General features: G+C 41.1%; 1 protein-coding gene across 2 annotated transcripts in view; it reads right to left on the bottom strand.

Annotated features, from left to right (window-relative positions):
• Window positions 1-1,138: 1,138 nt before the first annotated feature.
• The window catches only part of TFRC (transferrin receptor), an 87,020-nt gene continuing 67,665 nt past the window's right edge, over window positions 1,139-20,493 (bottom strand). For both annotated transcript variants that reach the window (XM_075861809.1, XM_075861810.1), the window contains exons 8-19: window positions 16,133-16,240; window positions 15,828-15,967; window positions 15,042-15,190; window positions 14,836-14,952; window positions 12,566-12,651; window positions 12,023-12,086; window positions 7,602-7,669; window positions 7,456-7,499; window positions 4,898-4,979; window positions 2,437-2,658; window positions 2,168-2,308; window positions 1,139-1,477 (exon numbers count right to left, since the gene is read on the bottom strand). In XM_075861809.1, the coding sequence (XP_075717924.1) occupies window positions 1,235-1,477; window positions 2,168-2,308; window positions 2,437-2,658; window positions 4,898-4,979; window positions 7,456-7,499; window positions 7,602-7,669; window positions 12,023-12,086; window positions 12,566-12,651; window positions 14,836-14,952; window positions 15,042-15,190; window positions 15,828-15,967; window positions 16,133-16,240 (1,464 nt within the window). In that variant the 3' untranslated portion in view covers window positions 1,139-1,234. The remainder of the gene's footprint in view (window positions 1,478-2,167; window positions 2,309-2,436; window positions 2,659-4,897; window positions 4,980-7,455; window positions 7,500-7,601; window positions 7,670-12,022; window positions 12,087-12,565; window positions 12,652-14,835; window positions 14,953-15,041; window positions 15,191-15,827; window positions 15,968-16,132; window positions 16,241-20,493) is intronic.

Below are 20,493 nucleotides of genomic sequence, written 5' to 3'. Positions count from 1 at the left end.
TGACAACTTTGTAAGGTGGTATTCACACCGTGGAATTTTCATGTCGATTCAGACGCATTGTCCATGTCAGAATCGGCGTGAAAACGCTTGTAAAAAGCCTCCCATTTTCTTAAATGGGAGAGCACCTCGTTCATACAAGGCAGAAATTTCAGCGGGGCTAACATGTGCAGAAACGCGGCTAGTTTTACTGCAAAACCACGGCAGAAATCAGAGGGTCAGCCCCAGATTTCTGCTGCAGGCTCAGACAATTCCATGTCGGACTTTTCCTCAGGAAAAATTTGATGTGTTAACATAGCCCAACTTTAAGGAGGCAGCCAATAAACAAATTAAGTTGCTTACTATTAGGGCGTATTTAGACGAAAGTGTAATATGTCCTTGCAACACGCGTGATTTTCACGCGCCTCGCACGGACCTATGTTAGTCTATGTGGCCGTGCAGACTGTTCGTGAGTTTCACGCAGCGTGTGTCCGTTGCGTAAAACTCACGACATGTCCTATATTTGTGTGTTGTTCGCGCATCACGCACCCATTGAAGTCAATGGGTGCGTGAAAAACACGCGCAGCACACGGAAGCACTTCCGTAGGACAAGCGTGATTCGCGCAACAGCAGTAAAAACTATGAATGAAAACAGAAAAGTACCACGTGCTTCTCTGTTTACAAACATACAGAGTGTCATAATGATGGCGGCTGCGCGAAAATCACGCAGTCACGTATCATATGCTGCTGACACAGGGAGCTGTTAAGTGCCTTTTGCGCGCGCAAAACGCACACGCTCGTCTGACTCCGACCTTGGGGTAAAGGTCTGCCTCAGAACACTGCTAAATATTCCCAGTTTTACCCAATATCTGAAGCCATTCTGAGACGAAGTACAAAATGACTGTAAAAGGGGATATGCGTATGTATAAAATCTTGCATTACAGTTAATTTCTTGGGGGGGGGGGGGGGGGGGGGCATAGCAAAGTGTGTTGAATTACAAAAGAATGTACGACCTTGAACATGCCAACCTTGTGCACAGTTGGATGTGGCACCCCTATTCCAGTAGCTAGTATTTCTATGGCACAGAAAGCAAAAAAATATCTGTAATTGACTAATTTAACAGTTGGCTTTGTGAATAAATAGGACAAAAATAAAAAAAAATAAAAAATAAAAAAATAGGGTTTTTAAATGATGACAAACCCACCCTCACGCATGGGCAGAATGAATAAGTGCTTCACTTGACGTGTACAGTATCTTTCTAAAATTCGTTATCTATTTCCCAGATCTCACCCTCCAGGGCATTTGCAGAACTCTGTACAGTCCAAGTAAGAAGAGCCAACTGGTTTTTAAACAGATCTTCGTCAAATTGTGCAGCGTTGTTTTTTAGTAACTCTAGGTGTTCCTTCGCTGCATCAAACGTATGATTGCCACAGCCATAGAGAACATGACGAAATGGGGATTCTTTAGGAGAAACATAAGGAGACAGCATAGAGTGCTCAACCTGTAAAGAGAAAATAAAAACCCAATGACTTAGATGTTTAATATAAAGCCTTACAAAAAGACAGACGGCAAATTAAATCCTCTTCACGGTTTGTTTTAGGTTTTAAACGGCATCAAAAATGCCAGCCTTTTTAAAACGGAACACGCAATTATCTAGCATCATTTTGAACATGTGTTTTTTTTTACTGCCGTTTTTTGAAGTTCCATAAAGAAGCCTAAGGAGAAAGAGGCCCAGAACAAATAAAATAAAAAAGCTGTGTATGTAGGCTCTGGTATGTCACTGTAGACTAATATGACTAGAGTGTTTTTGCCCCCCCCCCCACCCCCAAATCAACCAACCCTGGCCTTCGGTTACTTAAATGCAGTGTGGAAGGGGTGAATAAAATGCTTACAAATATCACAATCACTTAATAATAATAAGTTCCACGAGGTCTAGGGCTACAATTGGCCAGACCTTCACTTCAGCTTAGGGCTCGTGGTGTTGAGATGGACCCACAATACAGCCCCTACAGCCAATATTTCCCTCACAATTCAATATGAGTTGCTCAGGGTTTTTGCTCCTAGGGTCCATAATAGACTCAGAGGGTATATAGATAGGAGGACACAAAAAAAAAAAAAAAAAAAAAAAAAGGCCCCTCAAGAAATCATCTTTCATGGCACATGCACACAAACATGGTTACACAAGTTTTACCTTCATAACCCGATCATTTAGAGAACGCAGGAAAGGCTTGTTTTCCACGTCAGATTCAACAAACATTTTCTTGAGTGAGTTAGTTGCCCTGTTGAAGTCACCCAACGCAGAATTCATCCATTTTAAGTTTAGTTGTATGCGCTAAAGATAGAGTAGGGAAAAACAAAACCATGTTTGAGTCCAGGCTCTGTGTACAGCGTTGTACATTTTAAAGACCCATCTAGACCCACCGCCACCCAACTAGGCCCACACCAAACAAACTTTCATACAGTTAGTGCGCTCCTTTGCTTGTTGAAATCCATAGTTTTTCTAAGAAGTTCCTCTGTATATTTAGTCAAGTCCAGTGGCAGCTTGTGGTCATGTGTTAGACGCAAAATTATCTGCCCTGTAATATTTGCAGCAGTCCTGCACATACTGTTGACATCAACCAAGTTCTTAAAATTCTGGTAAGTGTCCTTTTCCGTCCCAAGATATGCATAAGGTCTTTTTGCCTAAATTGGAGGAAAAAAAAATGTGCAAAAATAATTGGGATATAGAAAACAAAATACTTTAGAGATCTCACTTAACCCCTTAATGACCGGGCCATTTTGCACGTTAATGACCAAGGATTATTTTTTGTTTTTTCACGGTCGCATTCCAAGAGTCGTAACTCTTTTTTTATTCCGTCGACATAGCCGTATAAGGGCTTGTTTTTTGCGGGACGAGTTGTATTTTGTAATTGCACCATTTTTAGATGCTTATAATATATTGATTAACTTTTATTAACTTTATTTTAGGAGAGAATTGAAAATAAGCAGCTATTCCAGCATTGATTTTCAAGTTATAAATTTACGCCGTTTACTATGCAGCGTAAATAACATGTTCACTTTATTCTATGGGTCGGCACGATTACGGGGATACTAAATATGTAAAGGTTTTATATGTTTTCCTACGTTTGCACAAGAAAAACCCTTTTAGAAAAAAATTACTTGTTTTTGCATCGCCGCGTTCCAAGAGCCGTCATATTTGTATTTTTCCGTCGATGTGGCCGTATGTGGGCTTGATTTTTGCGGGCCAATGTGTAGTTTTCATTATTACTATTTTGGGGTACATAGGACTTATAGATTAACTTTTATTTTATTTTTTATGGGGGGAATGGGAGAAAAGAGAATTTTGCCGTTGTTTTTTGCGTTTTTTTTGGACGCCGTTCATGCGGCGGTTTAATTAATGTGTTCATTTTATTGGTCAAGTTGTTACGATCGCGGGGATACCATATATGTGTATGTGTGATTTGTTTTGACACTTTTACTGAATAAAACCACTTTTTGGGCAAAAAAAAGTAGTTTTATTTGATTTTGACTAATTTTATTTTATTTTTTCCCACAAACTTTATTTAACTGATTGACATTTTTTTTTTTTTAAGTCCCACCAGGGGACTTCACTATGCGATGTGCCGATCGCATATATAATGCTTTGGTATACTTCGTATACCAAAGCATTATTGCCTGTCAGTGTAAAACTGACAGGCAACCTATTAGGTCATGCCTCCGACATCGCCTAAGAGGCAGTTGCTGAAGACAGACCTGGGGGTCTTTGTTAGACCCCCGGCTGTCATGGAAACCCGACGGCGACCCGCAATTTGTTTGTGGGGGCGCCGATCGGGTGACAGAGGGAGCTCCCTCCCTCTGTCAAACACATTAGATGCCGCTGTCACTATTGACAGCGGCATTTAATGGGTTAAACTGCCGGAATCGGAGCGCGCTTAGATTCCGGCAGTTGCAGCAGGAGCCAGGCTGTGTGTAACAGCCGTGCTCCTGCCGCTGATCGTGTGGGTACAGTCTCAGTACCCGCGCTATCACAGGACGGATATATCCGTCCTCCTGCGCGAACTAGCAGCTGCTGAGGACGGATATATCCGTCCTTCGGCGTTAAGGAGTTAAAGGGAATCTGCCACCAGGTTTATGCTGCCCTGGGGAAAGAATAAAGTAGTGCCAGAGACCCTGCAAAGCAAAGCTGTATATCGCTCACGTTTAACAAAAACAATAACACTTTATTTCACCAAAACATAGGGACATTTCGACCCAACCGTGAGAAAGACCCATGCTTGGGTCAAAATGTCGCTATGTTATGGTGAAATAAGTATTTTTTTGCCATTTCAAGAACATGTTCTGTGGTTTTTCCAGATAGTCGGAAGTTGGAATGGCTACAGCTCGACACTGCGTGCACCAAGTTTGTAGACGGTAAAACTCTTCCTTATGGTTCTGGCATTTGTGATGTGCTGCTGATTTGGCATTTCTTTTTTCCACTCATGTTTAAGTGTTCACTAGTTTTGATTACAATATTTTTTCCTTCAGCAGCTTGAATTCATGAGCTGCGGCTAGCCCTGCCCACTGATTGGCAGCTTTCTCCCCATGCACAGTATAGGGCAAAAACTGTTAATTAGCTGCGGGTGGGCAGAGCTAAATGCAGCTCATGAATATCGAGGACTCTTGAGTGTGAGACCATCATTGACAGGACTCCTTACTCGGCTCACACTGAAGGAGAAAAACAGCAGTTATGAAGACTGCTGAACATTTCAAGGCAAGTTCTACACCGCTGGAATCAGGGTCTCTGGCACCACTTTGATGCCCTCTGATAGGGCAGCATAAACCTGGTGACCGATTCTCTTTAAATGTTTAAAAGTCTGGACGACGCGAAAGAGGTCCCGAAGCGTCTTTCCCAATTACACAGGCACAAATAGTTTGTAGTTACCTTTTGAAAACGGAAAGATGCAGATGGAATACCAGAATATGTAAGAAAGGGGTATGCAGCCTCATCCATGGAGAATCCATAACTGAAAAACAGTACACCATTAAAAAGCTATTTTTGAACTGAAAATCTGTTAACACAACCTCTGCAGGGAACTTAAATACGGCAAACGATACTGTATATTTATCAGTGTGGAAAAAGTAAAACCATCTGACATGTGCAAAAGTTTAGGCCCGTTTCCAGTTGTACACTTACTAGGAAGTAATATTAGTTCACTATTGGTGCAGCAGACCTGGTTTTAATCCCATAAAAGTGATTTTGAATACAGATCATTACATGTGGTAGAACAAACATTAGCCTGTGTAAGGAAGCTGTTCGGGCAGACCAAATGTATGGTATATGGCAACTTTTTTGCAAATGCAAAGCATTGCTTTTAAACTGGGGGGAAAAAAACAAAACGTTTGGCATCTGCAAAAGTTCTGCTATCCTTTTAGTAAATACTTACCAAAACTCTTTGGTAAAAATCAAAAGCCTCCACATGTTTCTTGTAGCCATGCAGTCGGTTTACTTGCTAGGTCTCAAAAATGGCTTTTGGCCAAGTGGTGGTTTCTGTAAAATCACATTACCTCAACATTTCCCTATAGGTGCTAATTTTAAAGAATTGGATCAATTTCTGAATTCTTGATTGCCACAAAACCCCCATACAGAAACTTTCAGGTTGGGGTAATTTGCAATTTTATTGTAACTGTCATATGCCCAAAAATTGCCACGTGGCCAAAGCCCAAAGGATTAGGGATGTCACGATACCAGAATTTGGACTTCGATACCGATACTTCGTTTAGTATTGCGATTTCGATACCAATTTCGATACTTTTGCCAACAGTAATAAAAAAAATCAATTCTTCCGTTTTCTGATGTGAGGCGCGAGGTGTGATGAATTTTGAACGCGCCTCACATTAATAGTAATTAATCCCATCATGTTTCTCAGTCATAATGGGTTAATGTGCGAGGTACATGATGGGGTTAATTACTATTAATGTGAGGAACATGGAGGGTAAATTCATCGCACCTCCTGCCTCACAATAATAAGTGAATGAAAGCCGTGTTTATTTCATTTTTTTACAGCGCACACATCATAAATGATGCAGAAACATTGTTGTCCGCGCCATTACTGAATGTGTGAATATTTTATGTATTGAGACTTATTTTAATGTTTATTGTAAAAAAGGTGAATGTGTATTTTTTTTAATTTTAACAATACTTTGTTTTTAAACTTCAATGTACTGACATATATCAGATATGTGCCAGTACATTAGCCTGTGGACGGATAATACACAGGCAGTTGTTAGGACATACTTGGGTATGTCCTAACAACATGAAATATGGTAAGACAGCCCTGGGGTCCGTCAATAGACCCTGGGCTTTCTGCCCATATATGGTATGGCCCTCGATCGCGTCACAAGAATTCCCTGTGACGCGATCCAGGGGCATCCCCCCTGCTCACTTTCCCCTGAATGTTGCAGTCAGCTGTGATCGCAGCATTCAGGGGAATAAAGGCGGAGATGAGAGGTTTCTCAGATCTCTGCCATTATAGAGCGGGGCTGCGGCTGTGTAATACAGCCATTGCCCCGCTCCTGACAGGAAGTGCGCGCGCGGTCAGCATGAGGAGGTGCGGCCGGCGCTGCACTAATGAGCGGCAGTTCAGGCACTGAACACAGAACATGGGGGTGTTTTGCAGCGCGCCCGCCATGTTCGGTCTTCAGTGCCGCCGCTCATAAGTACAGCGCTGGCCACATCGCATCATCCTGACCGTGCGCACTTATGACTCAGGAGCGGGGCTGTGGCTGAATTACACAGCCGCAGCCGCGCTCCCATACATTCATGTATTACTATACTGAGCTGTGCGGCTGCGCAGCTCAGTATCGAAATACAGGAAATAGCGGTATCGAACCGTTTAGGGATGCAAAGTATCGAAACAGTATCGAAGTTTCGATGCACCGTGCATCCCTACAAAGGATATTCATTTTATTTTTTTATGCTGTAAATATACCAAAAAAAAAAATTACATCTTTTTTAATCTATTGTTCAACACAATTGAACTATTTAAAAAGTATATGCACACCTCTAAATAAATTTTTTAATAAATAAATGCTTAGTGTTTATGCAACTTTTAAAATCTCCTATTTTTTTTTTTTTTAAATATTTAAGATACAGCTTCTACGTATCATTTTGTCCAAGCCGATTCCGTCAGTTCAGTTGAACGGATGGTTCGGCTTTGAACGAATCGGACACACAGGATCCAGCTAATAACTATGACATTTTAAGTTAAGAACTTAGATGTGATAGATATTAGCTTAATCCTGTGTCAGTTCAGCTGAACAGATAGACGCTGCTCAGATAGAACTATACAGCTTCTATGTATACAGGATACATAGAAGCTGTATGTCAAAGTAAAATGTTTTTAAGAAGAGATTTTAAAAGTTGCATAAAAATACTAAATACATTAATTTAATAAAATTAAAAACCATTGGCATTCAGAGCCATTAAATGTAAAGTCTCACCTAAATTCTGGAGAGATCATCTTGTTAGTCATGGGATCAGGGATCTGTGTAGAGACCCAAAAAGTAAAAAAAAACTGCAATGTACAACAATTTCAAGAGATCTATATGTAAATGTTAGAGGAGGAGTTAGACAAACCAAATGTTACCTCTTTCAGGATTTTTAGGATCATGTTGTACATAAGTGGGCTAGTAGACACTTGCAGTGATCCAGAACCTGTAAGAATCAAAAAACATTTTTGATTAATGCAACCAAAGTTTATAATTGTGGTGTGGAAAGAATAAGCGTGCACTGCAGGAACCCTATAAAGTTGTCCTGACAAGTCTGTTTTAGTAAATACTTGCTTTCTACATAAAATAACCACCTTTTCAAAGTGTCAGGGCCTGTTCACATCAGCGTTGGGCTTCCATTCATCGGTTCTGTTTGGCCTTTCCGTCGGAGGAACTGATGAACGGAAACCATAGCTTCTATTTGGATTGCCATTGATGCCAGTGGTAACGCTTCCATTGGAGTTGGTTTATTTATTCCTGCTCCGTAAATCTTTTTTTTTTTTTTTTTTGCGGAAACAGTAGCGTAGTTGGCTATGCTATGGTTTCCGCAAACAAAAGCAAACTTTATAGAACAGAAACAAACAGAAAATGATCACTGAAATTAATGGTAATGCAAACGGAAGCTATGGTTTCCGTTTATCGGTTCCTCTGACAAAAAGGTCGAATGAAACAGATAAACAGAAGCCCAAAGCTGATGTGAACACCTTATTTCTCCAGGAAATGTATGGATAAATTGACAACTAGGCATTACTATTGCCATTGTCACTAGTGTCCATAGCCGGATGTTAGCAATGATTGGACAGTGTCCGTGTATATGTAGGGACAAGTTTCAATGGAAAGTGGAATTGTAATACCTAGTTGTCAATTTATTCATACATTTCCAGGAGGAGAAGCACAATGCAGAGGGCCAAGAACTGATGTTCTAGATTTGTTTTTTTTTTTTAGTAAATACCTGCATTCCCCATACATGTCAGAACAGGCAGGTCCTCTTTAAAGCAGATCCCACATTTTTATGTTGCCCTGTCTGATGAACTGTCCGTTTTTTCACGGCCGTTTTGCATCAGTGTGGGTCTCCAAATATAAAAACTGCCAAAAATAGATTTTTTTACAGTATCCACGGGCCTTTAAAAATAATGGCTGTGTGAATCAACCCATAGAACTTTACCGTACTGAAAACAGTTTTCTTCCTATACACAGTAATAGGGGGAAGTGTGTCAATCAGCAGACTCAAGATGTCAGCACTGGATGCACACCGCAAGTATACGACTAAATACCAAGGCTAAATTTCACTGTGCTCTGAATTATTAGGCAACGTTTCGTAGTTTATGCCAATTCTTCGTTGCCATTAAACAAGGCAGCATAAATATGCCAAATCCTCTTAAAATGCAGAGTTAATCGTTAACGTCTAGATCAGACATGGGCAAACTACGGCCCGCGGGCCACATACGGCCCGTTAGGCTTTTTAATCCGGCCCGCCGAACTTGTCCAAATTATAGTAAAAACATCCTTTTTTTTCCCCTTTCCCTGCAATGCCCACGTTTTCCCAATAGATGGCGCACTCAAAACACATTGACCGTTGTTAATGTGGCGCGTATTTCTCTTTATTTCACTTTAATTTTCACTTTGTTTCACGTCACCATTAAGCCCTTCAGCTGCAGGTAGGATATTTAATACAGCCTATGTCTGTGTGCTTGGCAACGATACACGTGTACTGTTTGCGCGTGAAGGCGAGGGTGTCCGTGGCGAGTTTGTAGAGCGCGCGGTCAGGACAATCCATACATGATTTTGCGGAGTTTAACACAAGTAGATATTATTGAGCTTGAGTATTTCGTTGTGTAATAATATGTTTTGAATGTTGAAAGTGATTCCATTTTTCAATAAATGTTGATTTCTTTAACTTTGCACCTTCGATTGAAACTTATTAAAAACAGACGCAATCTTGATAAATCACAGTGCGTATGTTATTTTAATCTATTTACATTTCCTCCTCCCAGTATCTGCGAAATAGTATGTAAATGCCATATCTTGCATATTCCTTGAGACAAATTTATTAACTGATAAGGGCTATTTTTCAAATTTGAAAGACAGTTAATAAATTGGGTTGTAGTGTTCTTACTGTGCTATGAGGTTTGCACACACTACATTTAATGCTTTAGTATATCCGGCCCAAACACTCCCTCCAAATGCTCCTGGCCCGGCCCCTCTGTCAAATTTTAGAACCCATTGTGGCCCGCGAGTCAAAAAGTTTGCCCACCCCTGGTCTAGATCAAGATTAGACAGAGCATGGAAATCACTTCAGTTTATGTCTCCAGCTCACTCAGTAATTTGCAGAGCATCAAAAATAAGTGAAAACACCAGTGCCTATTGACGTGTAATGTGCTTACTGCTTAAAAGAAAGGAAATAAAATTTAAAAAAAACGAACATCGCACCACATTAAAGTGTACCTCCAATTATAAAGCAACTTTCCTTATTCCATAAATCACCAGTACAAGTGAAGAAACTTTAATATACTTTTACAGTAAAATGCATCTCTCCACTTATCAGCCCCCCCCCTCCTATAATGTTCACTTAAGCCCCATGCACACGAACGTGCTTTTGCGGCCGCAATTTCCCCGAAAACCCACGGGAGAATTGCGGCCCCATTCATTCCTATGGGCCCATGCACACGACCGTGCTTTCCACGGTCTGTGGATGGCCCAGGAGCCTGGACCACAGAAACAACGGACAGGTCTTATTACGTCAGTGTTCTGCGGTCCAGTCTCATAGGAAATAATGCACGCGGCCATATGCACGGCCCGCGGCCGACCCGAACATCACAGCCGTGCACATGGCTATGGTCGTGTGCATGAGGCCTAAGAATTCACCAATAGCGTAAAAGACTGAGTCACTGCTTCACTGAGACATCATGTAACAGCTGCTTATAGAAGTCCAAGGACAGCGAGCAGATTCAGAGGGAAACAGACCCCACTGCTTGCTCTTGTGTTTAACCTTAGTGCTGGATTGACAGATACACAGCTCCTTATTGCTGTAGAACGTCCTCCATGCTGCGGTTTCTCTATAGTAGAAAGATAAAGATCATGCTTCCCAGTTTCTGTTTACTAGCATGATAGTAGCTGGTCTCCTGCTTTCTCCTCCCCTCCCCATAGACTTGTATGGGCAGCTGTAACTATCTCAGTAAAGCAGAGAATCCCGATTCTGAGTGAGTGAACATTTCAGGAGGATGAAAAGGAGTATGGATCAGTGTAGAAAAAGGAATTTTTCTTTTATGATAAATTAAAGTATTTTTTTCTCCATGTTGCGAAAGCCATAACTTATATTTCAGTCAAAGGAGTTTGAGTAAGGCCTTTGGTTTGCGGGACGAGTTGTAGTTTATTGGTACCACCTTGGCGTACACACTATTTTTTGTAATTTTCTATTGTTTTTCAAGATGATCAAAAAACAAAATTAAAAAAAAACAAAACAAAACCACTAATTTGGCAGGTTTTTTGTGGGGTATGCCTTGCTCTGAATGTAGCGATTCCATATACACACACACACACACACATTTTCTTTAGACTTTCCAAAATAAGCTTCGTATGGGGAAATTATATATTTTTTTTTAAATTATAGTCCATATTCTAGCCAACAGCTGTATCTGCAATCCTGAAGCCTGCAGAATTCGGATCTCCCAGTATTTGTTGTTGGCACAATGCCTGCACCGAACTTACTGTCATTTGCATTCTAAGCAAAGAAGTCATATCAGAAATTGTAGCGGTCTGGGGCAGGGAAAAAAACAAAAACCTTATAGGAGTTCCACTAATCTATTAGGCCTCATGCCCACTTCAGTTTTTTCCTTCAGGGTGCTATCCATTTTTGCCACTGATCGCACCCCGACCCATTCATTTCAATGGGCCCATGCACACTTCCATTATTTTGACGGATCCATTGTTCCGTTCCGTCAAAAGTAGAGAATGTCCTACTTTTGTCAATGATTCCGTGACCGTGGGGCCCATAGAAGTCAATGGGTCCATCAAAAGAAAAAAAAAGAAAAAACAGACGGCACACGATAGGCTTCCGTGCTGTCCGTTTTTTTTACAGATCCGTTGCCCTAGTAACGACAGGGCATGCCAAAGTTTACAGACTGGGACATGTGAAAAGTTCAAATGAAGTTCAATACCTTCAGTTTTTTTTCTTTTTTTTTTTTTTAACGGAAGCACAACATCCATTTGAAACAGAAACCGGAACAGACTGAGTACACACGGATACCATAATGGACACACAGATTCGTGAGAAACGGCTGTGAAAACGGTGATGGAAGTGTGCATGAGGCCTTAGGGGTGTGTTGACAAGCTTGCTGAAAATTTCCAACAAACAAAATCCAGAGTTGAAATGGCAGCACTTGGGTAGCACATGTACTGAGACGGAGTAACAGCCTAAGTACTTACAAAGCCACTCCATTTTTAGGATCAGTATAAGTAGTACAAAAGTTCACATATTGCATATAAAATATGCTAACAAAAAAAAATTTATGTAACCTACCTTGGATAATGGCATCCAAATTAATATAGGATATTGCTTTAAGATGCAGAGTAGTAAGATAACCCTAGAAAACAAAAGAACATACATGAAAGCAATGCACATTAGAAAATGTAGAGACCATTAACATGTAGCTAAATGTTCGACAAACTGACGTGTCGTAGTGAAATAAATGTATCGGTGTACGGACTCAATACAAAGTCTATGAGCCCATACACTGATACATCGGCTTTCTGGAAAAAGCAGAACAGAAACTAAGCAGCTGAGGGCTCACACTAGCGCTTCAGCTGCTTCGTTCTAGCAATTGGTGGGGGTCTCAGTGCTCGGACCCCCCCCAATCCAAACAAGTTTGTCGAACATTTAGATAAATTTATACTTATTTCTGTGACTACTCCGTAAATCTCTATATAGTAGGAAGTAAGCCTATGGTTTTTGCGCCGATGGAAACTTGGATGAGTCATTTAACAATTTCAGGTTCTGGAAACAGAGAGGGGGGGGGGGTCCGCCTTGTGCGGTTAAAACAGGACATCGGAAAATGAAAGATACCTCTAACCACTCAGTTGCACCAACAGCGCCAAAGTCCCCTGCACTCCAGCTTGCAAATACAATGCTCCGTCTGGGCTTATACCCCTCTGTAGAAAATATGAAGAAAAAAAAAAGTAGTAATTGTGTTTCTTTTTTTCAAACACCACACACAAACCAAAAATATTTAACCTCTGTTAGTTAATCCTGTTAGCCCTAGATAGTGTATACAGCTATCGAAAAGCCCCCCCCCCCCCCAAAAAAAAACAAGACACCCCACCCCCACATGGAGAAGCAACTTGGAAGGTGGCGGGGGTTTACCAAAGAAAAAACTAAACATATACTGGTCCCAGGAGAAAATCTAAAGCAAGCCAGGGTCCACCAATCATAGCCAGGGAGTGTGGGGTCCATGTCCCCCAATAAATTAGAGAGAAGGATTTTACGGTGGACGCCACGTTTTGAACCTGGTAGAGCTTTGTAAAGATATTTAGGCCAGGTGGCAGCTTTTCAGACAACACTGATGCTTGGAACCAGGATGTACCAAAAGCAAACAGAGCAGGCAGTCACCCGAAAGGGAGGAACTTGCTGTTAAACTGTCGTGATCTCAGACTAAATCCAGCAAGCAATGGTAGCTTTGGAGGCCTTTATACCCTTGTGGGGAATCTCTGGCATCACAAGTAGGGCGTCCAACCTAAAAGAAAGGACTCGGTAGAAGCGGACAGCCCTAACCAAATAGAGACTGACACAAATGCTCCTGAGTATGGAAAGGAACAATACAGAAGAAAGTGAGAACTAGGTCCTCATAGATGTAAGAGTAAGAAGGCCACCTTGTGGAGATTTACAGAAGAGGGCAGATAACTCAGACTCCTGATAGAGAGAATGGTCAAAGAGAACATGATCTACCAGGGAAGGATCTGAGAGAGGAGAGGAACCATGGAAAGGTTTGAAGGGAAAGGCCCGAAGGATATTCAGGACGAAAATTAAAATCTCAGGGAGCAATGGGCCACAGCCTGCATAAAGTCTTAACCCTAGCATAGTCTAGATTTTTAATCTCGGGTGGTTTTCCTTCTTAACGCATCAGGTTTTTGCCCTGTCCATTCTGCCAGAGACCTAACTCCAAACCAGACTAGCGGAAGATAGAATTTGAAAGTAAAAGGAACACAAGCGTGGGTGTGCTGCACTCCAGACACCAGAAATAGTTCATCATGTGCAATGGTACACACTAGCCGATTGTGGTCTACAAGCCTTCAGTGTGGTCTAGATGTCCGATTCAAAGAGACCCCAAAATCTTAGAACCTCAAAAGATCAAAGAAGCTTGAAACCTTGCTGCAATTTCCACAACAAGAGTGAGCGGGTCTCAAGCTCTGGCCACTTAGGCTTGAACTTGTGGTTCAGATGGGACACTGACAGGTCCACATCTCAAGTCACCCACTTTTGGCAGATTCGAGGAAAAAAAAAAACACGACCTCAGAGTGGAGAGACCACTCAAGTTTGTTAAGTCTTCAGCCCAATTGCCCACTCCTAGCATGTGAACCGCTGATGGGGCTGGGACGTGATCCTCGGCCCAATGCACAATCCAGGTGTCCTCCTGCATTGCCATAAAGCTAAGGATGCCCCGTTGAATAGTTAATTTAGGCAACCACTATTGAATGGTCAGTCTTAAACTTAAAATAGTAAATTAGAATCACTCGGGAACAACTGCCGGTTCCCGGGTGCATACAGTCTTGCTGAAATACAAATTTAGCAGAAGAACATGAGAACTGGCAACCGTTTCCGAGAACTGGCAACCGTTTCCGAGTGCAGGCGGAGAGTTGGACAAGCACTCGGGAATAATCGGAAGTTCCCTAGTGCAAACGAAATAAAGCAGGCTCATGAGAACATTGAAAGTGACCACAAAGCCATACTATGGTCTGGATGTGTCTTTTCCAGACCATGGCCAGAGGAATGGCTTCTGGTCGGATCCAAGGGCAACCAGTAACACAACAAAACTTCTGACAGAGGCATGGTAATAATATATCTTTATAACCGTACATTTTAGAAAATGACATGTAATTGCACAAATGTATAACTGCCATTTATGGACACATTTAACTGTATTTTTAGTCCGTGGGAAAACCCCTTTAAGGCATTAAAACATGGGAATACAGACAAAATGCTGGTTAACTTTTGACCACTTTTTAAAAGTTCTATAGATCTACTAGTAATTCAGTTCGGAAGATTGAGTAACAGTATGAACGAACTGTAACATTGTTCAAAAGGTGAACATTTGCTTTAAAAAGAGGGCCAGAACTTACCATTAACCATTTCTGATAACATGCGAGCAAGCTCCACAAGCAGAGATGTCCCAACAACTGCCTTGGATACTCCCATGCCCATGGAGTCTCTCTGGGCCCCAACCACAACATAACGATCTGCAAAAATACAGAACAATATGGAATTGGTTAAATGGCTTCTCTAGAAAGTTACAAAACATTTTTAATTTTTATTCTTTAAAAGTTACCTGGTTCATCAAAGCCTTTAATAACACCAAAGACATTGTAAATTTTCTTCTCAGCAAGAGTATTGTTTACTTCGAGCATAACCTTATATTGGTTGCCAAGCTTACAACCACTCTCCCAATTGCTTGGACAGCCAGCAGAATCAAGTTTTCTAGAATAAACAAACAGAATATTAGAATATAGCAAGTTAGCTTTAAAGTAACAGTAATAAGTGACAAGCCACAACTGTATTTGATAAAGCGATGTTTGTTTTCCATCAGCTGTCCTAATGAATTACAACAATTTACCCGTTCAACGGGTGCACCGATCACATGCTGGTAACACCTGCTAAGTGTATTTTTTTTTTTTTAAGAAGACCACCACAATTGTTTGAAACATTAAATATACCGAACCAAACAGTCTGGGCAAAATCTCCTAGAGCGCTAAACCCTTTTAAATAAGGTACACCAAATTTTGTTGGGATTGCATAAGTGAATGACACTTGTTGAAATATTATACAGTAATCAGAGGAAACATGTCTGTTATTACGCATTAAGTGGTTACGACAATACCCGGTCTACAACAGGTGTCCAATGCCAGCATTATTTGCCCATTTTCATTCATTTTAAGTACATGTACCATTTTCATATGGTTTGGATGGGTAACTTTTTGATATATCCCATTCGCACAGTAGCTCTGAAGATTTTTTTTCTTTTGCTCTTTTTAAAAGCACAACATGGCCTAAATATAGTTGTCACCCCCACCCCGATTTGCAGGTTTGGGTTAAGCAAAAAACAAACTGATCATACTCATAAAGCTTCTTTCCATCTCTACTGGAAAGTGTTTGAACTGGAATCTTTGGGAGTCCTGAAGATTTTGATGGTGGAAACTGAGTATGGTTAAATGAAGGAAAGCCAGGAGTGAAAGGATCACCAGTACCAAAATGAGCCTACATAGGAAAAGCAAAAATATGTAAAACAAAAACATTCTGCCCAGCAATCCATTTTATAAATTATTAGCCCTCTACACCACTGATCTGAGCCACTTGACAGAAGCAAGCACTTTCAGAAAGAAAAAAAAAAAAAAAAAAAAAAAAAACACGACACAAACTCACATGGCCAAACGGAGAATCAATTTCAGCAATTTGATCAGGAAACACAAAGTCAGTAGGCTCTGGATAGATTAGGACCCCAGATGCATTAAAACGTTCGGCATTTCTAACCTAAAAAAAAAATAATAATAATAATTAGCAGAGTTGGGTCAACACGAGTTCCATTGTTGAGGAATCTGAGCACTCCTCTATGCAGAACATTCCCAGTGCTTTGATATTTGCGAATAGCTTTTGGACAATACACACCACGGGTATTCATTTGGGCTCAAATATGGAGAATAGCAAGTGCTAGATTTTTTTGGGTACCTGCAACCATTTGCGTGGATTGTGTGTGTTTGGGGTCATTATTCCACTTGAGTCCAACCACACCTTGTGGCAGACAAATATATTTTTTTTTTTTTTTTTTGAAAAACATTTTTATTGGTTTTCATACAATCATAATACACTTCAAACACAACATTATATTTACATTCAGACAGATGTCTTCTTTAACTCACGCAGGAGCGTACACAGTGCAATATTTGAGGTCTTGTCGTTCCTTGGGTTAACATCATTTTATTATATTCTGTCTCCCTTTCTTGAGCACATTAAAGACCTTGTACCTTAGTAAGCTTATCCTTTATTATATCTCTGTCTCTTTGAACTCAACGCCCTACTGTCTTGGCCCTCACTTAAGCCCCTTCCTTGTCCACTATCTTCCCCTGGTCTTTCATCCTCTCCTTTCCTCTATTCATTCCCTTCCATCAATGCACTTTCAAGCTTCCCAGAGTACCTTTAATATCTTCTGTAAGATACCAAGAAGTATATCTGAAGTTCTCCATCAGTTCCCCTATCTCTCTTGCAGGCAACTGTTCTATAAATGGCCTCCATCGTTTGAAAAAACCTGAGGTTCTTTGTTTCTTATGTTTTGTCGTTTCTACTTTATCTGAATACATACAGACTCTCATTTGCTGAGTTACATGGTGTATTGAGGGGATATTGCTTTCAATCCATCCTTTTAGCAGGCATCTTTTGGCTACAAGAAATATTATATGCATCAGTGGGGGAATATGCATCTGAATCTCTGTTACTTCTGCACTAGCTATCGCCTTATAGTGAAAGAGCAACAACATAGGGTCTGTTGGTATCTCTCTGTTCCATAGTAGCTGAACATAATCTAAAACTTTCCTCCAAAATTTTTGTATCTCTGGGCATGACCATATGCCATGGTATAAATCAGTATTTAATTGACTACATTTTGGACAAGCATGTATTCTGCTGGTATTAGCTATCGTTGCTGGAATATTGAAAGCATAAATTGCCGCATGCATTAATTTAAAGTGTGATTCTCTCCACACCTCATTCACCACACATTTCCTCACTACCTTCCAGCCCTCCAAAAGAGGACTTTTAACGTCTTGCATGTTCAAGGTGCGTCTCCAGTATGCAAACTGGTCTCTCGGAGCTACTCGGATGTACAATTCTCTTATTGTTTTGTAAAGCATCGACAGTGACGTCCTATGTGTCTCATCTCCAATCACCTCATCAAATGCATTATTTGTAATTTCTGATTCCAAATTCCTTACCAGTTTTGTGCAGAACGATTTAACTTGTAAATACTGAAGGAAATGGCTCGGGGAAATTTCAAATTTCTCTACTAATTCCGGTAATGTATATAATCTGGCCTCCGTAGCATGAAGTACATTGCCTACTGTCTCAATTCCCCTTTGTTTCCATGCTGTGAATAGAGAGCTCGATTGCCCCGCTGGAAATTCTATGTGTGACCATAGTGGTAGATATTTGGATAACTGATATGACAGCCCCATCTTTTTCCTCACCTCCTTCCAGCACATTATAGTATCTCTCAGTAGCACTGATCCCTTTACATGTCTAGGAAGCGATGTTAGTCTAGTATGTAGTAAAGAGACGAGATCATGAGGTCCCGCCAGTGCCTTATCCAACTCGTAATTTGAATAGTGACTAGAATGCTGCAGCCAGTCCGCCACATGTCTAAATAAGCTGGCTATATTGTATCCCCTTAAGTGTGGTATATTTATCCCGCCTTGCCAGTGATAGCCTTGTAATTTCGCCATTGCGATTCTGGGTCTCTTATTTGCCCAAATAAACTTCGATATTTTAGTATTAAAGTCCTTCACATCCTTATGTTTCAATAAAATGGGCAATGTCTGGAGTGGATACAACATTCTTGCAAAAGATATCATCTTAACCAGATGACATCTACCAAATAGCGAAAGGGGCAAATTTGCCCATCTAATAAGTTCATTAGTTATTTTCTGGAAAAGCGGTTTGTAATTGAGTTTATACAGAGTTTCTGCCGTTTGCCCTATCTTAATCCCTAGGTATGTTATGTGTGATGTCGCTACCTTGATACCTGTTTTTTGAATTTCTATGTTTTCCCTATGATTATGTTGTGATAATCTCAGCAACTCACACTTTGCCGGATTAATCCTAAGCCCCGCAAAAGAACCATAATGCCTAATCAGGTCAAAGACCTTCTGTAAGTGTAGATTGGGCTTTGACATAAACAGAAGAATATCATCTGCAAATACTGCTGACTTCACTTCCTTATCCCCTATGTGTATCCCCGAATATAACTCATCACCTTCTAAGATCTTGATAAGGGGTTCCAGCGCCAGATCAAATAGCAACGGCGATAAGGGGCATCCCTGTCGCGTACCCTTCTGTAATGCGAATGTCGATGACCTGAATCCCGGCGTGCAGACTGCTGCAGTAGGTTCCGTATACAGTGCTCTCAGATACTGTCTGAAGTTCCCTTTTACATTAAACTTGTCCAGGACCATGTTTAGCCATCGCCATTCAACATTGTCAAAGGCTTTTTCTGCATCTATGACCACCAGAGCTGATTGGTCACATGACAATGGCCTAGTTTTAATCTCATCCATCACTCCCAGGACCTTTCTGATGTTAGTGACTGCAGCTCTACCCTTGATAAAGCCCACTTGTGATGTTCCCACCAACTGAGGCATCAAGACCGCCAATCTATTTGCCATTATCTTTGATATTAATTTAAGGTCCTGGTTTATTAGTGATATGGGTCTGTACGAACCCGGTTGCGAAAGATCTTTTCCTGTTTTGGGTAATACCTTTATGTACGCCATATTTGCCGCTGCTGGTATGTGGGTTCCCTGCATCAACGAGTTAAAATAGGATAATAATGTTGGTGTTATTTGTTCTATCATTATTTTGTAGAACTCTGCCGGGTATCCATCTGGTCCCGGAGCTTTACCTCTTGGTAGTCCCTTAATTGCCATTTGTAGCTCTTCCATAGTAATTGGCGTATTAAGATTGTCTAATTGATCTGTGCTCAAAGTTGGCATATCTAACCTATCAAGCAACTGGTCTCCTTGTGTAGTGTTTGTCGTCTGTCCTTCTTTATATAATGTCTGATAATAGGATTTCAAAATGTCGTTTATTTTCCTAGGATCCGTGTGCATCTGCTCAGTATGATCTTTTAACTTTGTGATATGTGAGCGCGGCCGAAAGCCCCTTGATAATCCTGCTAGCAGCCTCCCTGCCTTATTTCCAAACCTAAAAAGCTCCGCCTCGTAAATTGATCTGCCATATTTCTCCTTTTTGTCTAGCCACTCCTCGAACAATCTCTTGGCTTCTACCCACTGTCTCTGTTTGTCTGGCTTCGGGTCTTTCTGAAAGCTGGAATATGCCCCCCTTAGACCATCACTGTATTCCTTATATTTCTGAAACGTTTGCTTCTTTTTGAATGCAGCATAAGCCATGATCCTCCCTCTCAGTACCGCCTTCGCTGTTTCCCAGTATAATGCATATTCTGTTCTGTGTGTCGCGTTGTCCCCGTCATATTCTAACCACCAACCTCTCAATAGCTCTTGGAATCCTTCCTCATTTGCTAGCACTGTCGGAAATCTCCAAATGAAATCCCCCCCTTTAGGGTATGTGTCAGTCAGCATTATGCTCATTGGAGCATGATCTGAGATGACCATATTTTTTATGTCCGCCTGCTCCAATCTCTGTATCAAGTGTGAGCTCAAAAAAATATAGTCCAATCTGGACCATGATTTATGTTGTGACGAAAAGTAAGTGTACTCTCTACCATCTGGATTCATATGCCTCCAGCTATCCCCCAGCATTGTGGCTTGTGTAAAGTTCGGCAGGATGTCGTCTGTTGCAAGAGATTGTGCGAGGGGATTTCGTTGCCTGTCTTCAGCCGGATCCATTACCGAGTTAAAATCCCCCCCCACTATTTTCAGTACATTTGTGTCCGCCAGAATTTTATCCTGCAATTCTTGGAAGAACGCACGGTTGCTTGTATTGGGGGCGTATATGTCATATATGCTTATTTCCCCCGCCGGTGTGTCCAGTAAGAGCTG

The sequence above is a fragment of the Rhinoderma darwinii genome, chromosome 4 (assembly GCF_050947455.1).
Source record: "Rhinoderma darwinii isolate aRhiDar2 chromosome 4, aRhiDar2.hap1, whole genome shotgun sequence".
Lineage (NCBI taxonomy): Eukaryota > Metazoa > Chordata > Amphibia > Anura > Rhinodermatidae > Rhinoderma > Rhinoderma darwinii.
Note: the sequence above shows the minus strand (reverse complement) of the source record. Positions and strands in the feature narration are given on the sequence as shown.